Source organism: Populus nigra, chromosome 5, assembly GCF_951802175.1.
Source record: "Populus nigra chromosome 5, ddPopNigr1.1, whole genome shotgun sequence".
NCBI classification, from domain to species: Eukaryota; Viridiplantae; Streptophyta; class Magnoliopsida; order Malpighiales; family Salicaceae; genus Populus; species Populus nigra.
The window spans coordinates 2,573,714-2,598,705 of NC_084856.1; the positions used below are offsets into that span (position 1 = coordinate 2,573,714).

The 24,992-nt window shown below is 35.5% G+C and overlaps 3 protein-coding genes and 2 non-coding genes across 5 annotated transcripts; 1 reads left to right on the plus strand and 4 right to left on the minus strand.

The window, feature by feature from the left end:
- The first annotated feature begins 2,011 nt into the window (after nt 1-2,011).
- Nucleotides 2,012-8,278, plus strand: LOC133694442 (transcription factor bHLH155-like). Its single transcript, XM_062115939.1, has 11 exons — nt 2,012-2,958; nt 3,154-3,324; nt 3,573-3,657; nt 3,821-3,862; nt 4,387-4,446; nt 5,240-5,359; nt 5,687-6,751; nt 6,862-6,963; nt 7,342-7,473; nt 7,599-7,724; nt 7,907-8,278. Exons 1-11 carry the CDS (start codon nt 2,858-2,860, stop codon nt 7,985-7,987), a joined length of 2,085 nt encoding a protein of 694 aa, XP_061971923.1. The 5' UTR covers nt 2,012-2,857; the 3' UTR covers nt 7,988-8,278.
- Nucleotides 8,279-14,678: 6,400 nt separating this feature from the next.
- On the minus strand, nt 14,679-16,759 carry LOC133694104 (1-aminocyclopropane-1-carboxylate oxidase homolog 12-like). Its single transcript, XM_062115544.1, has 3 exons — nt 15,814-16,759; nt 15,393-15,714; nt 14,679-15,048 (listed from the first exon to the last, which is right to left on the minus strand). Exons 1-3 carry the CDS (start codon nt 16,359-16,361, stop codon nt 14,794-14,796), a joined length of 1,125 nt encoding a protein of 374 aa, XP_061971528.1. The 5' UTR covers nt 16,362-16,759; the 3' UTR covers nt 14,679-14,793.
- Nucleotides 16,760-18,630: 1,871 nt separating this feature from the next.
- On the minus strand, nt 18,631-21,453 carry LOC133693573 (uncharacterized). The gene is made up of 5 exons (XM_062114805.1): nt 21,266-21,453; nt 20,342-20,456; nt 19,530-19,619; nt 19,315-19,413; nt 18,631-19,201 (listed from the first exon to the last, which is right to left on the minus strand). Exons 1-5 carry the CDS (start codon nt 21,331-21,333, stop codon nt 19,100-19,102), a joined length of 474 nt encoding a protein of 157 aa, XP_061970789.1. The 5' UTR covers nt 21,334-21,453; the 3' UTR covers nt 18,631-19,099.
- Nucleotides 21,454-24,522: 3,069 nt separating this feature from the next.
- On the minus strand, nt 24,523-24,606 carry LOC133695498 (small nucleolar RNA Z102/R77). The gene has a single exon (XR_009842451.1). It is a non-coding gene; the product is annotated as a small nucleolar RNA Z102/R77 (small nucleolar RNA).
- Nucleotides 24,607-24,678: 72 nt separating this feature from the next.
- Nucleotides 24,679-24,767, minus strand: LOC133695500 (small nucleolar RNA Z102/R77). Its single transcript, XR_009842453.1, has one exon. It is a non-coding gene; the product is annotated as a small nucleolar RNA Z102/R77 (small nucleolar RNA).
- Between the last annotated feature and the right edge of the window lie 225 nt (nt 24,768-24,992).

Consider the following 24,992-nt stretch of genomic DNA (forward strand, 5'->3'; position numbering starts at 1 on the left):
ACAAATGACAAGTAACCATACAAGATAGAGATGCACACAGTAGAGTAAAAACATGATTATGCCTAATAAACTTGCTAGTGAAATAGGGTGAACTATCTTGATATGCTTCCGACAAATAAAATCTTTAAGATCAAAGTAAGAACAACGGTAGGTGATTGTTTTGGATTATTGATCATGGGATGATTTTTTATTTTTTTGTATTTTTGCTGTTCATGATCAACAAATATATGGCCCCCAGCTCCAATCCCTAATAACTAGAACGACGTGAAAAAAGAAATAAATAAATAATAGAAAATGATTAGAAATCAATGGCAATAATAATCACTCATAGATCCCACTGTTAGAACACAAAATCATGGGATTCGGACAATGATGTTGAGCTGGTATGGCGCAAGAAACATTATTTCATGAATATGTCATGAGATCATTATAAACAATTAAAATCACAATGGAGCCGCCTGGACAAAATTGGATGAATGCTTCTTCTTTTTTTTTTCCTTTTTTTTCCCTATAGATTGCTGGGGTTGATTTAGTCAAAGATTTAATAAATCGTGAATTTGTATAGTTTTTTTATATTTCACTGTGAAAAACTACCATATATTTTTATTAAACCCGACTTGGTCTCGCGGATTGATCTAGAATTTGCCTGACTCATCCTTAATCCCAGCTTAATGTTAAAGGAATCAACTCATTCTTTTTTTTTTCCTTTTTTTTTCCCTATAAATTGCTGGGGTTGATTTAGTCAAAGATTTAATAAATCGTGAATTTGTATAGTTTTTTCATATTTCATTGTGAAAAACTACCATATATTTTTATTAAACCCGACTTGGTCTCGCGGATTGATCTAGAATTTGCCTGACTCATCCTTAATCCCAGCTTAATGTTAAAGGAATCAACCCAACTTGGTCTCGCGGATTATCTAAGATTCAACCGACTCGTTTTTAACCCCAACCTGATATTAAAGGAAATCAACCCGATATAGCCTCGTGGATTGATCTTGGATTTAGTTCACTCATCCTTAACCCCAACCTAATGTTAAAGGAAATCAACTTGACATGGTCTCGCGAATTGATCTAGGATTCGGCTGACTTGTCCTTAATCCTAACATGATGTTAAAGGAAATCAACCTGACTTGATCTCGCGAATTGATCTAGGATTCGGCCGACTCGTCCTTGACCCCAACCTGGTGTTAGAGGAAATCAATTTAGAGTTTATTGATGGGCCGACAGGGTAAAAAACCCGGTTTGATTTCTTGTTATCATAAAAAAGAAACAGTAAATACAAGATCACTAAACTAGTTCTTCAACGAGCAGTTGAGCAACAACAGGGGAGTGGTGGGATAAAAAGAAGAGCCCTCAATCAATCTGAGAATCGAAATTCAATCCCAATCTTTATTTATTTTGTTGTTGAAACTCATACAATGTGAATGGGGACAACGGCAAGGGAGGGGTGCGGTAGGTGTCACAACTTTTTTGGCAATAAAATGATTGTTGAAAAGGGCCATGAGAGGGGTAAGTTCATTGGGTTTAAAAAGGGTGATCGAGAGATGTATGGGGGGAGGAAAGAAAGAGAAGACCTTCCTCCAAAAACATGAAATTGTATAGAAAGATAAGAAGCATTTTCTTCACTTGGGCATCATTTTGTTGGCCATAAAATGACACTACCTAGAAAGTGTACTCATAGCATTACCCATTTTTGGTTGATCTTCCATCCATAAATATTACCCCTCAAAACCCTCCAAACTCTAATCTCTCCTGTGTGAAAAACAATGGCAGCAACCACTAAGGAGCAAGGAGAGGTTTGAAGTGCGCATCATGATGCGTAGGATAAGAGATGATGATGCCCTTGCGCACAGCACCAAGGCGTGAAACGACGCCTAGGTGTCATCGTTTTGCACCCTTTCTTTCTCCTGTCAAGAAAGCTAAAGTGAACAGGGTGGTGCGCCAAATAGCGGCTGCTGCTAGTTTTACTATATATATATATAAAAAAATCTCAACACCAGAAAAGAAATACTAAAGCCTTTGAAGCCCCTCTCACTCTCCCTTCCCTTTCTCTCTAGAATTTGTTTCCAAGAAAAGAAAAGAGTTATAAAAGGGGAAAGAAAAACTCTTTACACCTTTATATATCTTTGCAATGAAAAAGCTTTGAATTTCTTAACCTCATCAATTCTTATTTCTCCTAGCTTAAAAGATTCCAACTTTACTCTTTTTTTCAAGAATCTGAAACAAACCCTTGATTTCCCTGTTCCTTTTCTCTACTGTCTGGGGTTCATTGGGATCAAATTCTGTGTGTGAAAATCAGAAAATCATTTTCCAATTCAGTGAGTGGTTTTTCAAAATTAAGGTCAGGATTTGAGTGTGATCCATGTCGTCCGATATAAGCTAGTCCTTTTCTTCAAACTTCCCATTTTCATTTGGCTTGATTTTTGAGAGAGATTGAATTCTGTTTTACTAATTTCATGGCTAAATACACTGAATGTTGCTCTTTTGAAATCTTTGTTTCTGATCTTGAAAGTTTCGAGCTTTATTGCTTCTGCTGTTTCAACTTGTGAGCTTTTTAAGGGTTTCTATTTTTGCTGAATTGGGTGTTAGTGAGTGAAAAGAGGGTGGTGTATGAGTGAGGGAATGGGTAGAGATCGTCTGCTTTTGGCTACAGTAGGACCACCGATAAAAGCAAGAGCTGGGTTAAGGAGAAAACAGGCAGGAAGAGGATCTTACAGAGGAAGCTAGGTAAGGTGAAATTAGGGTTTTTGTTTTGAGGGTGAGGATTTTGTTTCACTAACAAAGTTGGGTTCTTGGTGGTGGAATTTGCACCGAGGAGCCTTTGAGTTAGGAATTTTGAGAGGGGAGGGGGAAGGATGGGTATGGGTACTGACTTGCATAATACTTTGAGGAGCCTCTGCTTCAATACTGATTGGAATTATGCTGTTTTTTGGAAGCTTAAACATCGTGCTCGCATGTATGTTACTTCGAATTTTGCTTCAATTTTGTCCCATTTTAGTTACCTGTAGTGATTGTGACTTTATGCAGTTAGTTTATAATTTAGAGATGTTTAGCATTTGTTTTTTATTGGTCACTTGTTTGAGGGGAGAGCTTATGAGTAAGATTGTTCCTTGAATCTCATTCTTTTTTTTTTTTGAAATATATTTAATAGGGTGTTAACTTGGGAAGATGGCTACTATGATAATTGTGAGCAACATGATGCTTTAGAGAACAAGTGCTTCAGGCAGACACAAGAAAATTTGCATGGTGGGCATTATCCACGTGACCCGCTTGGATTGGCTGTGGCAAAGATGTCTTACCATGTATACTCTCTCGGGGAAGGGTATGAGTTATTTCACTGATAGACTCTTTTCCTCTGTATTTTTAATTGTCAATGCTGTGTTAGTGGAGGTTTTATTCAAGCATGCTTCATTTTAGTTGCTCTCCTTTCAAATTCAGCATGCTTTATTTTTATCCGCACGTAAACAATTAATAAAGCGAAATTTAATTTGGAAACGTTTGGTCTGTGACTTTTGAAATATTCCTGTGCATGTCGGCATGTTTGAGTTGGATTCATGCTTGTTTTTGCAGGATTGTTGGACAGGTGGCAGTCAGTGGAAAACATCAGTGGATCTTTGCAGATAAACATGTTACTAATTCCTTCTCATCATATGAGGTGAGGGTTATCCTTGAAATGAAATAGTAGATATGCTATTTTGTACATTCCCATTGGAAAATGAAACAATGTCTTTTCACTTAAGCATTATTCTTTTGGTTTAATATCTCTCTGTTATCAAATCTTACTCTTATTCTTTTTTTTTTGTGGGTGGGATTTTCAGTTCTCTGATGGCTGGCAAAGTCAGTTTTCTGCTGGGATCAGGGTATGCTTGTTTTATTGTTCTTTTTATGTTTTATTGTTCATAATGACATTGGATGAAAGGCTTTGCGGGGACTGAATAACAATATAACTTCATCTAATTTCTTTGTCACATTGCTAGTTTTGTGGTTCTTGTCTGTAAGCAAGACTCCAGGGACAGGATACTGAATCCACTGCTTTAAATATTTCCATATTGACCATAAAAAGTGATCAGTAAACTAATATTACATCATATGCGTGAATGAGAGATACTCTGATGGATTGTTTGGCCTTGTTCACTCATGAGTCATGATTGCCTGGCTCATTTTGTTGAGATTGATATAAGTGGACACAACCTGTAATTTCTATTGAATTCTGACCTGGTAATGTTAGATATAATTGAGGTTTTCTTGTCCTATGGTGACTGGATTGATTCCTATATGCTGAATATTTGGGTTTCCAGCACTTATGTTTTTGCTTCCTTGCTGATGTTGTTATATTAATGAGATTGCTTTACATTAATGGGACTGTTTTTGTTTTTCTCCACAGACCATTGTTGTTGTGGCTGTTGTTCCGTATGGAGTTGTACAGCTTGGCTCTTTGAATAAAGTAAGAAAATTTCTGATTAACTTGTTATTCACTATCGAGCGCATGCATGTTTATTGATTACCTGAACTAAATTGATGTTAGCAGTGTTTTCTATGAGATCCATTGAAATATACAAAGTAATTCTGCCCTGGTTGAGATCCTCATTTTTAGATTCTACTAGGCTGTTGGAAGCAGTCACACTCAGAGTCATAGGATGGCATATGTAACTGTTGTGCAGAGACCAAGGGGTGGCATTTATTTTCTGTTCAAGGTTTTCTAAAGATAAAAAATCAACAGAGGGTCTAGTTATGACTCGATTGCCCAATAATGCCCAGGCTAATATTTGTCAAAGTTGTAGCAAGAGATGCTTTTGGGATTATCAAATTTGATTTATATACTCAAGACCTCTCTCCCATGCCCCTAATATTTGATTTGGAGCATGACTGCCCCACCCAAAAATTAATGCACCCATTAGCCTGAGCTGCTTGCATTCCAGTTTAACACTCCCCTAAGACATGGGGATGCCCACAAACCATGCTAGCTAGCCATGTGTAACTGGCTCTGTTACCATTTGTAATGTCATAAGCTCATCATCCAAAATTACTAGCTTGCACTCTTAATTGATATTGGACTTGGGGTGTGTTACATTTAAAAATATCTTGCAAAATTGAGTTTCTTGAAGTTATTTTCATCATCACATGGTTGATGTAATTGCATGCTAATGTGTTAAATTCTGCTCCAATTTTTATAATTTTTTCATATACACATCATTGCCATCTAAATTTGCTTGTCTTTTCACATTTGGGTTGAGCAGGTTATTGAGGATGTGAATTTGGTGACACATATTAAAGATGTCTTTTTTGCCCTTCAAGATTCCACAGTCTCACATGTTACTAGTCCATCACAACATATTATGAAGAACGCATTATGTCTGGTAACTCTCTCTCCCTCTCTCTCTGTGGGTGTGGGTGTGTGTCTCTCTCTGTGTGCGCGCATGTGTGCATGTGGATAGGTGTGTGTGCACTCACTTTTTGAAGTAGAACTGTCTCTGCAGATTGAATGTAAGAGGTTTTGGTAATGCTAAAACGCTCCCTTTCTCAGCCAGATTTACCTATTTGGCTTCAAGGTTTTCCTGATGGTTTATGCAGTTATAAATGAAGATACAAAGAAAGAACCAAATGACTTGTTGCCTGTGTTGTATTATTGACAAAAACAAAGTTATATCTCTTCTTACATTTCTTCTCTTCCTGGTATTCATCAGAAAACAGCAGCTGAATTGAAAAATAAACAAGAAGTGCTTGAAATATCAACACCAACAAATGATGAAAACATCGATTTACTTAATCTGAAATCAAATGCCTCCTATTTGGATCACCGGAGTCAACTAGGGATGGATATAATTAGTGATCGGATGTTTGGAGGGGAGACTAGTGTTTGGAAAGATCTAGGTCGGGGATCAGAGCACAAAACGACAATGCATTCAAATAGTTTTATGAAGGAGAATGTTAGTCTATCTGATCTTGCACTTCCAAATGAAAAGCTTGGAGCTGATCTTGCAGGCTTCCCTGCAGACCTCTTTGACTCTACCATTTGTGATAGAGATAAGTCAGATAGCATTAATCTTCGTCCAAATGTGGTGTTGAATGCACCTGAATCTTCAGACATAAGATTCAAAAGGGATTTGGAGAAGAAACTGGACCATCCAGCTGAATCAACTCACTTCAACTCCTCGGACACATTTTTTAAGTTCTCTGCTGGCTGCGAGTTGCTTGAAGCGCTAGGACCATCTTTCTTGAACAGGTGTATGCCCTTCGATTATCAAACAGGGAAGAGTGAAGCTGGAAATATTTTTGAGATGCCAGAGGGGATGAGTAGTAGCCAGATGACATTTGACTTTGGCTCAGAGAATCTTTTAGAAGCAGTAGTAGGCAATGTTTGCCATAGTGGCAGTGATGTTAAAAGTGAGAAATCAGGTTGTAAATCAGTGCAGTCTCTGTTAACAGCTGAGAAATTGCCTGAGCCCTCTATCCAGACTAAGCATATCATGAATTCAGCAGGTTATTCAATTAATCAGTCATCTGTTGTTGAAGAGGATGTACATAATTTATCTAACTCAACAGAAGTATGTGGTGGAATGTCTTCCAAAGGATTTTCATCAACTTGTCCAAGTACCTATAGTGAGCAGTTGGATAAGCGTTCAGAATCAGCTAAGAACAACAAAAAAAGGGCTAAAACTGGTGAAAATTGCAGGCCTCGGCCAAGGGACAGACAGCTGATCCAAGATCGCATCAAGGAGCTGAGAGAGCTTGTGCCCAATGGATCAAAGGTAACTTTTCCATGGTCTAGCTTAATTTTTGATAGTTTAGTAGTCACATTTCCTATTCAGGAAAATCTTTTGCATGACATGTTCTGAATATTTTGTTATAAATTGTGCAGTGCAGTATAGATTCGTTGCTGGAGCGCACAATCAAGCACATGCTCTTTCTAGAAAACATTACAAAGCATGCTGACAAGCTCAATAAATGTACAGAACCGAAGGTAGGGGCTAACACATGTTCCCTGCAAGGGCCCTGTTTCTGTTTATGTGCTCAGCGACGTGCTCAACCTCCTTCATATGTTTACTCATGGAAATTTAAAATTCTAATCCTCCATTCATGTTTGCTTTTTGTAAGGAATTTACACCAATAAATGCAAATTTGTAAATTCTGTTACTCTATCTCAGTTGATAGTATAATTATGGTTCACTGTTGAGTACCATGCTTCAGTCTGGAGTCTTTGTTGCCGGGTGTTTTTTATCAACTTAATGTTTAATAATCAGCAACTTGAACTATACAATTTCATGGGGAGAGCATATCATGTTATTCTGTTCTATTATTGTTTTACTGCTTACATGTATCTGAATGGCTGAATTTGCAGATGCATCAGAAGGGAACAGATGCCTCCAATTATGAACAGGGTTCGAGCTGGGCAGTGGAAGTGGGAGGTCATCTAAAGGTCTCATCAATAATAGTAGAAAATCTAAACAAAAATGGACAGATGCTTGTAGAGGTAAATACATGTTGGATCTGTAAATTTCAAGCTAGGTCCATTATTGTTTCAGGCTTGCAGCCATGCATTTGTCATTGGTTTTGTTTATTTCTGAATATTTAGAAGTATCCATTTGATCCATGCAGATGTTATGCGAGGAATGCAGTCATTTTCTTGAGATAGCAGAGGCTATCAGAAGTTTAGGCCTGACAATATTGAAAGGAATTACAGAAGTGCACGGTGAGAAGACATGGATATGTTTCGTGGTTGAGGTATGTTTGAATCTTCTGGATGAATTATCTGTTACAAGGGGAACAATGATTTCTTTCAGTACATCTGAATTATATATCAAAGCGATGAGTTCTGACATTTATAGATCTGTTCTCTATCCAACAGAATGCAGTGTTGTTTATTTTTTTGTTTTTTAATCAGTTTTGCATTTTGAATCATTCAGGGGCAGAACAACAAAATTATGCATAGAATGGATATCCTATGGTCACTCGTGCAAATATTGCAGCCCAAGACAACAAACTAATCAAGAACAAGGGCTGGTCAGCTCTTGCAGCTTGTTGTATTGCTTCTGTGTAAAATAGTGAGTGATTTGTGATCTTTGATTGACATTTTTTTTTTGCATGTGTTCCGATTCCCATTTGTATCTCCACTATCAAAAATGAAAAGTGGGGCGGAGGAAAAGGAAAGCTATTATTTCTGGAAGAGCCTTGTTGAGAATTTGTGGGTTTTCTTATTTCCAGTGCACACAAACCTATTATTTGTTTGCAAATTCCGTGTGTAATAATTTATGTGGTGAGCAATTGGCAGTGTTTAATCTCTCGTTCTTTCCTAGTCCCAGCTATCTCATTCTTTAATCGTCAAAACATTTGAAAATTTTGCTGTAGTCATTGTATTGCCGTAAAAGAGCTTGTTAAAAGGAGTAGACAACAGATAAATGAACAGACTAATTGATGTTAATAACGGTATGGTGATTGTTTAACTTTATAGGTGGATTAGCTCTGGTCATATAATAATTTGGAGCAACTCTGCTGAATGGTGGATGTGCCAACGTACAAGTTCCTCCTCCCAATCAAAATATTACAGATGGATCTAGTTTCCAAGCCCTTTTCTTCTATGGAAATTGTGAAGCAACCAGCAGTGCTTATGCTCGTTTAAAATGCGGGCGGGCGGGCTTTCCATATGATCTTTTGAACTTGTAGTCATCCATAAATTCAGCAAATTGAATTTCACTGTACTTGGTCTGCTTGTCAGATAGAAGCTCCTTAATCGCCTTTTCTGGTTTATATTTAGCCTTTCTACTTGGATAGAGAAAATATTAAAGTGATGCCCGGGCTCCTACCCCCCAACTCTGCTCCACACTTTTGAATTTCTCATTGCTGATAATCTTCATGAACAAATGAGCTAAAAATCATTAAAAAGATAGGAGGTCCTACATGAGCACGTTTTCTTGTAGGGTTGATCGTTTTTGTTTAACCACAAATTTATCCTGCGCTGTGAATTTGCCGCATACTATGATCACCACTGCATACTCCGTTCAAATGAAGGCTACAATTATTTTTCTGGGAGAAGAAAATAATGGAGGAACTAAGTTTGTCACGAGTGATGTGTTTCATTTTGAGCTTTTAGGTTTTAAGTGCATTTTATAATACAAGTGAGGATTGTCTGGACTAATATCCAGATGATGCCATTCCTACTTGTCAGAGTGTTGTACTTTGATCAGACTCAGACGGAGATATTGCTCTAACTATTCATAACGATTAGAGAAATTAAATTTACCTGCATCATGCCTCCCATATTGACTGCAAGAGCTCCATGTATAGGGGAACGTCAATCCATTCATTTTGATCAGCAACAACTTGAAGGTCACCCATGTTGTCTTGCAGGAGTAGTCAAGAAAGACGGGTTCGAATGCTTAGGTGTGCCTAGTGTCAAGATCGGCTCAGGGGAAGCTGGTAATAGTGGCACACCAAGGATTGAGTTTCCATGCATCTATGCTTGAAAGGTAGTGTCTTTAGGCAGTCTGAACTTGTGTTTGATACAGTCACTAACTGCCTCCTTGCAAAACAAAATTAAATACATCACAAATCTTAGTGTTTGGCCATTTTCATTTATTTTATGTTTCCATCATGGTCTCTTCAACCTAAATTGTTTCTGTATCTATCTTCTATGTTCTGAAACATTAACCAAACACTTTGTGTTTTGATACCTAGTTCACAGTTACGAAAACTATAGAAGAAAAAAAGAGCAGTTTATTTAGAGGCAGTAGCATTGACTTTACAAGTGATAAATCAGTGAAGCCTCTATAATTGACAGCTGAGAGAACCGGAGCTTTCCAGCCAAACCAAGCACAGTGTCCTCGGCTGTATATTTTACTTGTCGAGGGAGGACTCGTGGAACTGCTAGAAATTAACAGAAGAGAATGGTGGAATGTTTCCAACTAATCTATGAAAGGATTTTCATGAACTTGTCCAAGCAAGTGTAGTGAACAGTAGTTGGATAAGCAATAAAAATCAGCTAAAAACTAAAGGCCTTCATAGGATCTAGGTTTTTTAGACGTAAATGGCTTCTATTATGTTCATTACAGAGAATATGGATTAAATTTTCATGAAATTGAGAATTTGCGGCAAGCATGGACAAGGGGTCTCATGCCATATATTCAGCTATATTAGTTTCCCTATATATTGGCCGGTATGGTTTGGAATTATAATTTGCAGTGCTTGGATAGAAAAGACGTGCAACTGATACCTGGGATCCAACTTGTCCGACAACAACCACACTTTTGAACCTGTCATTGCTGATAAGCTACAAAATGCAGGAAACAACATTAAGGTCGTAATTGTTCCACAATATTCAAGAGCTCCTCCCTGCTGAGGGGGATATCTACCCATTGGTTTTGAACGCGAAATTGGAGGCCACCCATGAAGTCTTGCAGGCCTATAGTCAGAAAACATGGGTCTGAATGCATGGGTGTGCCCAACATCAAGTCTGGCTAGGGACAAGTTGGGTAATAGTGGCACAACAGAATCTCTGTTTCCATGAATTCTATGCTGAATTGCCTCTGATATTAGTTCAGATAGTGGCTTCCTCATTTTGATCGTCTGTCTGATGTAATCACTCACTTCTTTTCTGCAAGACAATTTAAATCAACCCAACAAAAATCTCTTAAAGAATTGAATTTACTATAGATACACAGTTTGTATAAGATATACCTGAATATTTCAGGAAACAGTAGATGATTCAGATTACATTCTTCGCAGTTGAATGCTACTGTATCTCTCCAGCAAGCTGGTCCTCTGTTCACTAGGAGATCTCCATTGGAGTAGAACCTCACTGGGCACTGACGGTCATGCCTGTATAGCTCCATCTTCAGATCCTGCGGTTACTGGTGGAATCTTTTCACACTGACTAACATCTGATCCAATTTCATGATTGAAAATTTGGAAAAAAAAAACCATGTTTCTGATGCTTTTCGAATCTCATTCTCTACCTCCAGTCTTGGACCGCTTTCAAGACCTTCAAAGTCTATTACTGGGATCTGAAGGCCGGTAATAATGCTAGTCAGCTCGGATGATGGATTTTGCACATTCTCTGGTGGATGGACAAAAAACCTGGTGATTTTATTGTCACACCAGCTTCAACTAGTCCTTGTAACACCGGCTTTTGTTTGCTAAATGCCTTCACTTCCTTAGCCCTATCGTGGCTGGGCCAATGATCTTCAGGTTATGAATTCACAGCATTAGGAAACACAGCTTCCATTCTGGCAACAATATTGGGTTGTGAATACCAGCGAGAACCGAGCCGAGAGGCTTCTAAATAGAGCACTTAGGACCTGGTGGGTGTTCAAGAATGAAGGAAGAAAAATTATGAAGGAGCTATTAGACAGTCCAGAGGCAAAGATATCAATCTGTGTGCCAACTTTTCTTGACCTTTCACTAACGACTTGTTCTTGAGATAGAGCAACACATGTAGGCTGTAGCATGAGCAAATATATCATTGATTTCCTGCACCTGTTAGACCTATACAGAAAGCATCTTTCGCTTGTATACTTGGTGGCCTGTCCTTGTTAATTAGAACGAGTTTTACTGTTCAAGGGTTGAGAGTTGAATTTTTCTCGTCAGAAACAAAACAAGACATCCTGACCCAACAATTGAATCAAGAAGGAGCTAGGAATTTTTATTGGGTTGAGGTTAGTCTGATGTTCTCCTTTCACATTCTGGAAAATAAGCGTGGAAATCAAAACCTGAAAAATGCCCACAACCTGAGCATTAAAACAATCTTCCAAAAACTTCAGCTCAAGCTAGCTAGCTTGCCTGATATTACTGACATTCAAATGATGAACCACATCTGCAAAACAAACAAGTAAACAATTCCATTCCCTTCTGCAGGGTCATCATCCTGATGGCACATGACTCCTAAATTTGAACAGGACAGCCTGGGGAAAGATAAATATTACGGAGGAAGACCTTATGGTGGCATTTGATATCAGAAGTGTTGGGTGTTTTATATCCTGAGATTTAGGATTCCAAACAATTTTGTGTTTGGTTTGTCTAGAATCTCAAATTTCTGGGAATGCGAGCGAGAAATATTATGTTAATTTGGTTTATATATAGTAATCTCACTTATAATGCAGGAAGGTTGCATTCCTGGTGGGAAAGCTACATGGCTATCGGAGAATCCTGATGGCAAACTGCGCCATGATCTTTTCAAGTTGATCTCAAAAAACGAAGCATTCTATACCCTTTTCCGTTCCCATTTTACAGCATTTCAGAGATTTACAAGTCAAACACATGCTCTGCAACAAATCTTACAGATGCTTCCACCTAGTGAAGCCCTTTTCATTAAATATAATATCATAGTGCTAACCTAATTATTGCAGACAAATTAATATTATTAAGGATTACAGGATAGATTTCTGAGCTGTTGCGACAAGACATGTATGGACTATGAAAAGTTGACAGTTGAGGAAAATTTTGTTTACACTTTAAAGAAAACGACAGAGTTGACAATAATCGATCGTATGATGCGATGGGTAAAGAAAGATAATATACTAGTTGTCGTAACATCCAAGGAATCAGAGATAAAATTTTTTTATCTTCAGTACCAGTTGATCAAATCTAATGAATGTGCGGAAATTTTGGTTTGATATATTTTTTTAAAAAAATATATATTAAAATATATTTTTAAAAATAATTTTTTATTATTGATATATCAGTATATCAAAATCATCTAAAAATATTAATTTTAATATTTTTTAAATTAAACATATTTTTATAACACATTTAAATATAATTTCAAATAAAAAACAAATTATGTTAAAATTACATAACATACAAAAACTAAATACCTCTGTATAAGAAAAGAATTGGAATGCAATATTCTTTAAAGAGAGAAAGAGGTATTTCATCAAAATAATGGTAACTTAAGATCATGAAAGGTTAGAGTTAGTTTGGGAGTATAGTTGTGATTGCTTTTTAAAATACTTTTCAGTAAAAAAATATATCAAAATAATATTTTTTTATTTTTAAAAATTATTTTTGATATCAGCGTATCAAAATGATCTCAAAACACCAAAAAAATATTAATTTGAAACAAATTTTTTTTTAAAAAAAACGCTTTTAAAATGTAAAAACAAACAGGATCGAAGAAACCTTGATAAAAGAACTAACTATCACTTATATTCAAGATTTAGGAATCACGTTCCAAATGGCGTTTTATAAAAAAATAATTTTTTTATTTAAAATTAATTTTTTTATGTTTTAAATCGTTTAGCTATTCTAATGTCAAAAATAATTTTTAAAAATAAAAAAATATTATTTTAATACATTTATGAGCAAAAAATACTTTAAAAAATAACTACTATTACATTATCATACACCACCTTAACAAATATCTATAAAACTAGATTTACAATTAACTAAACTAAACTATTTTTTAAGATTTTTAGATAATTTTAATTAAAAAATTAAAAAAAATTAACTCGGTTTGGTTTTGATTTTCTATTTTAAAAACCAAAAAAATCAATTATAAACTAAAGACCTCGTCTATCAAAGGTCTGTAAAAAATAATCCAACTAAAAGGTTTTGTATTAAATTAAACTTATTTTGTTTTTAAAAATTAAAACCTAACCTAACCAATGGTGGTTATTTTAATATTTTTTGAAAAAAATAGCTTGAGGTTTATACTAAACCATTGAATCGAAGGTATTTAAAAAAAGATATTTTTTACTTAAAAATAATTTAAAATATATTTTTTTTAATTTCACTGCATTAAAATTATAAAAAAAAATATGAGTTTAATATATATATTTTTTTAAAGTAAAGCGCGCGCGCACTGCCAAATATCAATCATCCTTTTGGTCAAACTGGAGACTACACGATAGAAAATACCCATAAAACGATGTAATGAAAATAACAGAGAGGTAAATGGCTCAGTATTTTGTCTATTAGCACAGCATTCATTACATGGTAACAAAATTCAAAAGGCCAATTTTCCTCTTCGTTTCCTCAAACCTGAAAGGAAACAAGTCTCCACTACAACAACGCAGTCTCTCCCTGTTGAAAGTCTCTGTAACTGTACAACAACACTCTCAACATCCAAAAGTTTTTCCTTCAACAATCGAAACTATGATTACGTTGAGAACTTGAGTATTCGATAATGGAAGTTTGGTAACAATCATGTCATCAACTCATTGAATTACCATCCCTAACTTCAAGAATCATTATCCACCGGCCCACGCACGCGCTGCCTGCTGTTCCAAGTCAAGCCCTTGGTGCTCATTGGTCACCACGAGACCATTTTTAAACATTTGCAGCCGAGCAGCTCCATTTACATGATTAGAAAGAAGTTTGAGTTTTGACAAATCTTTGTGGGTTTCAAACACAAACGTTTAAAAATGGGTTTCGAGCTTAGAAAGTAGTTTGTGGGATTTGAGCTAGGAAACTCCTGTTAGTCATAGTTAGAGGGTCTGCAAATCTGGAGGGTTCTGGCCTGTCTTTCATTCTTTAATTTTGTTAAATTCTGGAGAAAGAAAAGAAAGAAAATTTGCCAGCTAGCTAGCTTATAAACACACTGTTAAGTTCAATAATCAGTCAGCTATTGTGATTAATATTCAACTGTAAAACCTTTGATTAAGGGACAGTAACCAGATATTGATCATCTTTAATTGTCGGTCAACCAAAAGTACCATAAAAAACAGCCATAAAATGATCTGGTGATGAAAATAAAAGAAGATATTGGAGATAATCTTCATGGAAATTAATTCGATTGGTTATTACAAAAAAGATGGACTTAAGTTTGAGCAAATTTGTGAGGCAACAGGCATGGGGTCATTCATGCCAGTTTGAAATGACAAAGGGTTGGAGTACCATCTAATCCTTTGGACCTGAAGAAAGCCAGGAACTCAGCAATATGAGTTTCCCTGTACATGGGCACATTGTCATCAGACACAAGCTCCTTTATTGCTCCATAAGGTTTAAATTTATTTGCTGTGCTTGGATAGAAAAAGCATGCTACTGATGTTCGGGATCCCTCCTGCCCAACAAGAACCCTATGCTCCACACTCTTGAACTTGTCATTGGTGATCAGCTACATACAATGGCAAGAAAGCAGATTTAAGGTCGTGCATTTTCTTATGAACTGTCAAATTATATTTTGGAATGGACAAATCTGTTCATTTCTCAGTTATTTTGGGTTTTAAATGGGTTGCTAGTGCTTATACGACAAAGAATTATCGGGTGCGTGCATGTGAATGGAGGCAGGTTCAAGTCTTTGTAGGAAATTAATTGCTCTTTTCAAAATGCTACAGAACCCTATCAAGACTAGTTTTCCCCCCCTGGCATTTCTGTTCCCTCTAGTTTGCCTCTGATTGTCTCAATTGCAAATGTAGCCACGCAAGAAAAAAAAAGAGTTAAAAAAACAAAGTATTTTACCTGCATGAAGTCCCCAATATTTACTACTAGAGCTCCCTGTAAAGGAGGGACATCGACCCATTGAGTTTGGTTGCGAACTTGGAGGCCACCCGTGTTGTCTTGCAGGAGAACAGTCATTAAAGATGGGTCTCTATGCTTGGTGGCACCCAACGTCAGGTCTGGCTCGGGACAAGCCGGATAATAGTGGCACACTAACGATTCAGTTTCCATGCATTCTAAGCTTGAGAGGTAATCGCTAGGAAGTCCGAGTGCCTCTGATATTAGTTCAGATAGTGTCTTCTTCATTTGGATCATGTGTCTGATGTATTGACTGACTTCTTCTCTGCAAGACAATTTATTTCAATCCGATAGTAAAAGTTTCCTTATAAGAAATGAATTTATAGACAAGACAGTTCCGGGTTATGTTGCACATTTACAGCACCTGAAAGTTTCAGGAAAGAGTTCAGGGTCCAGTTTACCATCTTGGAAATCAAATGCTATTGTATCCCTCCAATTTGCTGGTGCTCTGTTGACAAGGAGATCGCCATTGCAGAAGAACCTCACTGGCTGCTTACGGTCACGTGAATAAAACTCCATCTTCACATCTCGGTGTTGCTCGTGGAATCGTCTCACACCAGCTAACATATCATCCAAGACACTAACGGGAATCCCGTGGTTAACCATTTGAAAGAATCCCCATATTTCTGACGCTTTGCGAATCTCATTGACCACCTCTGATCGTCGGCAACTTTCAAAGTGCTCGAAGTTTATAACTGGAACCTGAAGTCCCAGATGGATACTGTCGGATGATGACTTTTCAACATCCTCTGGTGGGTGGATAAAAAACCTGGGGATTTTTGTTACTCCAGAGTCTACTAGTCCCTTAACACCTGCCTTTGTTTCATCAAATGCCTTCACTGCCTTACCCTTGTCATAGCTGGACTCATCTTGGAGAAAGGAATCTGCAGCTACTGGAATCAGGAGTTCCATGTTTTGAGCAACAATGGGTGGTTATTGGCGAGAGGAACTTGCGTCTAAATAGAGCACTTAGTGGTGGCAATTCAAGAATAAAGAAAATGATGCTCATGCTGAATGGAGGAAATGGTATAGTGATGCGTTTGTGTAAGCAAGCAAATGTGACAAGAGGCCTACATACCAAGACATAACCCTTTTTTGACATTTCTTTTTGAAATCTTATTCTTGAGAAGTAACAACACATGTAGGAAGACACGTCCTTTCCCTCACTGTTTGGCCTCAAAATGCAGATAGCGATGCATCTTTCTTTGGAATATCTGGCCTTGTTAATTAGATCTCTAGTTTTAAACAAAAAATAAAGAAGAATTCCCTGCCCAATAATTGAACCTAGGTCAGAGCTAGGATTTTCATGTTAAAGCCAGGATAATGTGCGAAATTACTTAAAACACTCAATGCATTCAGCTCATGGGAAACCTATACAAAAAAGAAGGAAAAAATCAGTTGTAGACCTCCCAAAACATGGCAAGCTTGGGAGCAAATTTCTTTGTATAAATCAAAATCTAGGTATGCCCAGCTCCACACCACCTCTCCTAACACCCGAGGGCAACCTCCGATCTCAAGATTAGATTTCAATAAACGAGCCGTGTGCGAAGAATGCGAATAACAAATCCTGTTATCTTCAGCATATTCATGGCATATAACACTAGTGTTAAGTAAGTATTTGGTATTACGATGGTTTTATAATTTTATAGCTTCAAGAACAAAAAAAATCTCAATGGGACCCATGTAGATATGTTATAGATGAGGTTTAATCCAATACAATTTCAACCACATAGTCAAAGGGCCCGTTTGTTTTTATAGTTGAAAGTATATTTTTTTAAATGATTTATTTTTAGTTTTTTTTTTGATATTTTTAGAACATTTAATAAAAAAAATATTATTTTAATATATTTATAAATAAAAAACACTTTAAAAAATTATCGTTAACCATAATATCAAATAGATTCCGAGAGAAAGTGTTTGGAACAATAATAAAAATTAATTTTCAAAATATTTTTCACTTAAAAATATATCAAAATAATTTTTTTATTTTTAAAAATTTATTTTTAACATCAATACATCAAAACGATCTAAAAATATCCAAAAAAATATTAATTTAAAGCAGAAAAAAAATCAAATTTTTTTAAAAATACAGTTAAACTAAACTCTGAAACACCATTTAAGAAAAGCATAGCAACAGGAAAATGACCTTATGATGAAGCATGGACCACGTCTCACATCTCTTTTTGCAGATTCCAGTTTACAGTACATACCAGATTTACATATCAATTATCAAGCATATACGTAGCAGCTAGTCATAAAACGCTACCTGAGCACGCGTTTTCCATTGGAGCAAAATTATTGCTGACAAATCCTATTAAAAACCAAACAAAGGATTTCGAAAAGATTTGATGAGCTCTGACAATATATGCATAAATGAATTGGGACAAACATTTTGCTATGTCGAAAATCGTAGCAGCACGATGGTGGCATTCATTCGATGCAAATTATTGGGGGGAGGCTGCTGTAACATACAAGGCATTATTAAAAAGAGACTTGAACAAGCAGACAAACAAGGGAGAGGATATGAAGGAAACAGGCAATCCCCTCGTTTGGTTTCTGGAGATTATTGTGCCGAAATATCACAGGATCTCCATAGAACATGCACGGCTACACCTGGACAAACTCAGAATAAAAACAACCATTTGAAGGGCAATGGCAACAACAAAACATGTAAAATGAATACGAAACAACGGCTTCCTCGCTAACAAAGGGCCAAACTCACAAACATCAGCTTACTAGCCTTCCACAGGACAACAGGGAAAAGAACCAGCCATCCATGAGGAACACAGGAAGGGTACTTTTTCATGAAATTGACCATTTCTTATCAACCTGACATGGCGACCAATGCATTTCAAAACCAACACCAAGAAAAAAGTCAGGCACAATGAGTGATAATCGCCCAAAATTCCAAAGCCCGAAGAGATCTGAATAGTTAACATGTAGTTTGTAATGGATTTCAGTGTATCTAACTACAGGATATGATTATACTAACAACTGTGGCCTTAGAAGTCGATTGCAGTGACACTTATTATACTCAAAACTACTAACCTTTTCCACAGCTATTCTTTCACTATTCAAAAAAATAAAATAGCCCAAGTCAAGCCAAGCCAAGTAGTAAAAATAACAATCTTCTTCGGAAGCCACTAAATAAACGCTGGAATAACATTGGAGGAGAAACTCGTGAAAATAAGATAGTCAAGTCCCATTCATATGGCTCCAACGATATCTTGGTACCACTTTTGTTTATCTCATAGTCCTTTCTTTCACTAAATAGCTGGAGTTATTATCATGTCACACAGGGACCAGTACTATCATGGACCACGGGCTAACACATGCACGTTTGACCTCATCAAACATAGACTGGTCCCATGACCTCCTTCGATATGGTATATAGACACCTCTAAATATCATACTAGGAACAACTTAAAAATGACAAGCATAAAATAACACCTCTAAATATCCCCATGAAATACAAGGGAGAAAAACACCACACAGGTTCTTTTTCTTCTAAAATAAATAGATAAGAAGCCTCTTAAAACATACATGGAGGATCTTGGTAAAGTACATAATGTTTAATGAACAAAACAACAATAGCTCCTATTAGCTCCTTACTGAAAAAGAGATACCTACCAACTGATAGCCAATTGTTTCTAACCAGTTTTAGTTTTAGGAACCTTCTTCTTGTGCTGTCTCCTGGGAAATGAGTTCTTCATCCCAATGAAAAACAGTAGCGCTCCATAGAGAGCCATATTCTACATAGAAAGAATGAAAAGTAATTTAAAACTGTTAAAACCATGCAGAAAACAAAAACAATAGTGACTATCATACAGAACAGAAACATTGTACAGAATCAGCTAAATCTAACCTGTGTAAATTTGATGAAAAGTTGATTAAACTCTTTCTCCTCACTGTCATAGTTGTAGAAATCATATAGGATTGGAATTGCAATCAGCTGATGTATAATCTGGAACAAGAAAGGACCTCAATATTCACTACAAGAGTATGTGATACACCATTTATAATAGCTATAACCATAAGAAAACCAAAAAGTCAAATACACAGCATGTTTCTTGCACCAACCAGCAGGTAGGCTCCAAGAGAGCTGCCAATGATAAAAAGGATGCCTCCAATGCCCTTGAGAAATATAGCAGCGCTGACTAAATGTTTGATCTGCATATAAATATATCAATTAAGATTACAAAACAATATATCGATATACAGATACAAACTGGGAGTGTGGGACATTCTAGTTGCAAGTCAAAATCATTAATCATGGGTGTGTATCTTTGCATGGCTACACAGGTTGCCCGTACAAGTCCTATTCCTCAGGTATCCAGTATATAATGATTTTCCAGTGTGCCAAAATGGACGCCCATTGTTCGATAATGCAAAACAGTCATAAGAATTCAACAGGTCACCATTAATCTAAGCCATTTAATCATTGCCTTCCAATCACTAGACCAGTTTGAGATGTGTGCATGCAAACACACAGGAGGTATACTAAGAATTTAGTATTAGTTATTTTGACAGCTCTCTTTACAACCTTGATTTTGAACTTGCTTGAAATACCACCAAAATGTTCTAACAAGCAAAGTTTTTGTGTTCTAATAAGCAGGGTTTTGTCATATGGTGTGTTGTGACAGAGAGGCTCTGCTTCACTATACAGCATGCTCATGATATTCCACCTTGAAATCCAAGATGCCAACTGACCCATTGCCATAACAAAAGAAAGCTCACAAAAAGAAGAGAAAAGCAATCATTAAACACTAAACTTCAAGATAAGTCTCAGCCTCTCATTTCGGTTTTATTTTTCAAAATTTGTTATCTTGCTAATACACCTATTATCTTTCTCTGAAATCTTTCAATGGCATGTGCATATGAGAGGTCCTCACTTCAATTTCCGGTACTTGTATGCCGGTGTGAGATAGCACATGACTGGTAAACACACCAAACTTTGGTTTCAGTGCCTTCGCAGCCGGTCCTCCATCAACCCCAAATTCATTGAACCTGAAATCGAGGAAAGATTATAAAAAAATATCATCCGAAGAATCCTTTAACCAAAAACAAGAAAATGAGGTACCCATCATTTCACAAACAAAAGATAGTAACTGCTTCAACAGCATCAAATGCTTTCTTATAAATTTTTTTCCCAAACAAAAGGAAGATACAATGCCACATTCAAGGAATCAAAAGCTTAATGCTGGTTCTTCAAATCAATATATCCAAGAAAACTGTAATTAAATTTCTCAATCTTGCATCATAAAAGAAAAGAATAAAATTCTTAACAGAAAAGTAATGCCAAGCCAAATAACAAATCTTGTCAATATCCAACTTATGCCGTGTCTCCAAAAAAGTAAGTGGGCTAGCACAAAATGTTGACCCGCACAAGAAAAATAAAAAGACAGGGCAAATGCATAAACTAATTAGCATCCACCCAAAACCTCAATTCTATTCTGGTCATGATTTCAGCAGTCATTTTATTTTTCGATGCATTTACTAATAAATCCAAAGACCACATAACTTTTTCCTTCACTAATATTACATATTTAGTAAACAAAAAAAAATTATTAATTCAAATAAGTTACATATAAATGCTTCAACTCATTAGTAATTCAAATTAAGTTTCTTAGTTAGCTGCAAACTACAAAAATTACAAAAGAAGTTTAAGAGGTAATGAACGTGCAGATCTATCTGTTTAGTGTTAGATTTAAAACCTAAGGCTAAACAGATCCAAATCGAATTGATGATGATGATGAGAGGTGTAGAGCAGAAAATTTATCAAGATTGTACAAAAATGGAAAGGAAAAGAGAGTTACTCTTGGTAAGCGGAGAGTATGAAAACAGAGGCAAAGAGGACTCGTCCAAGAAATGAAATGAAAGCCATTCGGTGCTTTGTTGTCAGGGAGAGGGACAGAGTAAGAGACGCAGTGAATCTGTCTGTCTCTGTTTTTGCTTTGCTTCAGGACAGGCAAAGAGAGACTTGAGGGATTTGTTTTTTCTTTTAGAGAAATAAATAATTAATATATCAAGAAAAATATTAAAAAAATAAAAGGTAAATATGAAGAGGATCTTTCATTTTAAGACATGCCATTGGATTTGTTTATATTTACGAGTTAAACGGGCTGTTGTCTCCGAGTTGGATGTGAAGGAAGGGCAAGAAGGAGATTTTGATCTGGAGATTCTTAAGGTTACTTTTTATGCAGGGTAAATTAATACAATAACCCTCGAGATTTTGAAAAATATTGCATAAATTAATCTATTTTGTAACTTAAATAGATTGGAGTGATTTTAAAATATTGAGAAAATTTTAGATAAAAAAATAATTCTTAATTTATTAAACATTAAGAGGCTCTATCAAATTTTCAATTTTGAAATTTTCATGTAATGTTTAAATGACTTTAAGAATGTTTTTTAAATAATGAGCATTTTATAAGTTAAATCAAGAAATTAAAAATTGATTTTTTAAAAAACAAATTAGATTAAGGTTAGGTTTTAAATAAGAATATAAAACAACCTCTTGATTTAAAATAGTATTTGGTTCATTATTTTTTTATTGTAATTGTTTTTTCATAAAAGATTCCTGTTAATTTGAAGTTTTTGTGTTTGAAAGATTTATAAATAAAAATTTCATTTTTATTTTTTTTCTTAATTAGTAAGATACTTTAATTAAATTTTTATTTTATTATTATTATCATTATTGTTATTATTATTATTGTATAAATTCATCCTACTAAATTATTATATTTTGTCATTTATATCTAAGTTGTCATTTATATTCTATATAAAAAATCTTTTATTTTTCAAGATAATAACCAATATTCAGCCAAGATAATATTTTGATGCAGGACACTATTTGTTATTTTTATAGCAGGATTATTCTTATTGTAATATTTATTTAATTTTTGAGATTTAATTATTTTAAAAATTATAATGCTGGTTAGATTCTATTAGTTAAGTAAATTTTAATTATGAATCATTTCTTATAAAAATTTTTAGTTTTAGCTGCGAATCTTTTCTTATAAATGATTCTAGGTCTAGAATTAATATAAATAAAAATATTTATTTTATTTTGAAATTCACACTCAGATTATTGTTCAGATTTTATAAAACACCATAAAATTTCTCCAAACTTGAGAACCTTAACTTTTATCCATGCTATACACAAAGTCAATTGATATTAGAACAAGTTGGCTTGTTTGATCGATGAAAACAGTGACAACTCATTCCGCCATGCAAGTGAAAGTCATCTAGGTACTCCGAGGGTTCGAAAGGCAACACGAAAAACCATACCACATAAATCTGATCAACAAGAGCATACCATAGAAGACTTAACTAGGCAAGTGGATTAACTACGATGGGTAGGCACAAACAAGGATTGTGAAAAGGAGAGAGACTTGCATGGACACTTACCTCAAGACAAATCTAACCCATATCTATTCTTGAAAAATACACTCAAATAACCATGTTTCTATATAAAGGGTGTTGGTGATGACAAATTTAATGAGAACCGTAGAGCTCTATCAGACCAAGATAGACCACCACGGTCTAAAAGACAAAAATCAATTAACGTGATTAAAGGTCACTATAAGCTAAAACCTTCTGATAACAAGGATAATTTGTGCAAACCTGATGGAGATGATGAAGATGCTGGTAATTGGTAATGATGAGGGACAATGTACTTGATTATAAAGATGTTACTATCATCAAAGATTGCTAAGAATTCATAGCTAAACAGATTATTTTATACCCGATATAAATAATATCATGTTTGATTTTATTATTGATAGTGGTATTTCTAAAAAAAATAAAATTGCAAATAGAAGCACATCTGAAACCATATAAAATCATATGGATTAAATATGTAGGAGATATAAGAGTAGCCCATATCATATATATAAAGTATATCTGGATCATGTAGTTTAATATTCAACAGTTTTTAGTGGTATATGCACATACTAGTAGAGATAATTTGTACTTGAAAATGGAACTCGAATCCAAAGCTTTTAAGGTAGAGAAGAAGCAACTGGAGGCACCAATTGTTTGAGTTGATAATATAAAAAGAGGTGAAAAAAGTTCTTATTCCCGAACCATACACACTTAAAATTTTGGCTCTAGCAACAAATGTTCTCAATGGTGAATCAATTGCTCTAGTTATAGAGTTTGTTTAAAAAAATCAGCAAAGTCGCAATTATCAACTTTTTTAGGAGCAACTTGAAGTCACTAAACATGCTGAAAAGTCTGAGAAACACGAAGTAACGGTGAATGAAATTCAAAGAACAATTTGAAGTGGTGAACATGTTGAGCTTAAACCAATTGGTGAGAAAGAAACAAGTTTTCTTTAACAGCGAATAGAATGTGCTTTCTCCATTTCTTTTAACGAAACTTGAAGTTATGACACTGAGCATAATCGATCAATTTAAGCATTGTCCAAGAAAATAACTAGCCAGTGGTAACTAACAAAGATTCAACCCCACGATCTTTCCCAATCTTCACAAGGCATTAAACCACAAACTTAATTAAGTGGGTGAGAGCAAATGAAAACCTTCCATGATAGTTATTAAGCGGGTAGGTTTCAGCATGTAAGTGCAGCCTCCTCGCATTTTTCTGGAATGTTACCATCAAGTTCAAAATTCTTGCTTCGTCAGTGTTGATAACCCCGTCCCCATAGAAGCTAATCAACGTCTAATTCGATTGAAAAACTGGCATCAAGAACAACATCATATCAGAACTGATATTATATAGGCTCGAATATCATATTTCATGTAATCTCCCGCAGACCCAGATAACTAAAGCAACATTGACAAAACTGTTCAGTAAACAATGATGAAAGCACATTGATTTATTTCTGCTGCCTTGAACATTTATGTTATACATCGGATTTACGGAACAGTCCCTTGCCGCATTACGACGAGCTAAGTAAGCAACGGAACACGCATGAATTTTTCAAAATTGAAATTAATGACCCAGACATAACATATGGAGTATCAAACCAAATATCCATACAATAAATAGATATTAGATTTTATCAAACTGTAAAAGCCAAATGAAGAGAAGAACAATGAAATTGCCGAGAGAATGATCAGATAGAGCTAATACAATGATGCCATCATTGCGGCAGGATCAAACCAATAGGGAAACAATAATCATCATTTCATTCTCTTAAGAACCTCCTTATAGAATTTAAAATATAAATAAAAAATTAATTGATATAAAGCATAGATGTGGAAGAGAATGATCAGATAGAGCTAATACAAAGTCGACGCCATCATCACGGCAATCAAACCAATAGGGAAACATATCATAATCATCACCTCATTCTCCTCCACCAAATCATACGAAAAATAAATAAAAATAAAAAATTGCTATTGCATTCCTATTTACTTCATCAAATTGTGATTACAGTGTCAAGAACACTGTTGGGAAGGTGAATTCTGTTGTTGAGATGAGAGCAAGGGTCAGAGGGAAAGCGGCGAGAATTTATAATGTGGAAGAGGGTTGTGGATTGAAGCAAACCCTACACCCTAAAGAGAGTCATTTATAGAG

Coding starts and splice junctions, on each gene's coding strand:
- LOC133694442 (XM_062115939.1), top strand. CDS start 2,858: ATGGGTATGGGTACTGACTTGCATAATACTTTGAGGAGCCTCTGCTTC. Junction 2,959..3,153: donor CTTAAACATCGTGCTCGCAT/GTATGTTACTTC, acceptor TATATTTAATAG/GGTGTTAACTTGGGAAGATG. Junction 6,964..7,341: donor ATAAATGTACAGAACCGAAG/GTAGGGGCTAAC, acceptor CTGAATTTGCAG/ATGCATCAGAAGGGAACAGA.
- LOC133694104 (XM_062115544.1), bottom strand. CDS start 16,361: ATGGAACTCCTGATTCCAGTAGCTGCAGATTCCTTTCTCCAAGATGAG. Junction 15,715..15,813: donor CTCTTTCCTGAAACTTTCAG/GTGCTGTAAATG, acceptor ATTGTCTTGCAG/AGAAGAAGTCAGTCAATACA. Junction 15,049..15,392: donor ATATTGGGGACTTCATGCAG/GTAAAATACTTT, acceptor CATTGTATGTAG/CTGATCACCAATGACAAGTT.
- LOC133693573 (XM_062114805.1), bottom strand. CDS start 21,333: ATGGCTTTCATTTCATTTCTTGGACGAGTCCTCTTTGCCTCTGTTTTC. Junction 20,457..21,265: donor ATACTCTCCGCTTACCAAGA/GTAACTCTCTTT, acceptor CCTCGATTTCAG/GTTCAATGAATTTGGGGTTG. Junction 19,202..19,314: donor TTTTCATCAAATTTACACAG/GTTAGATTTAGC, acceptor CTTTCTATGTAG/AATATGGCTCTCTATGGAGC.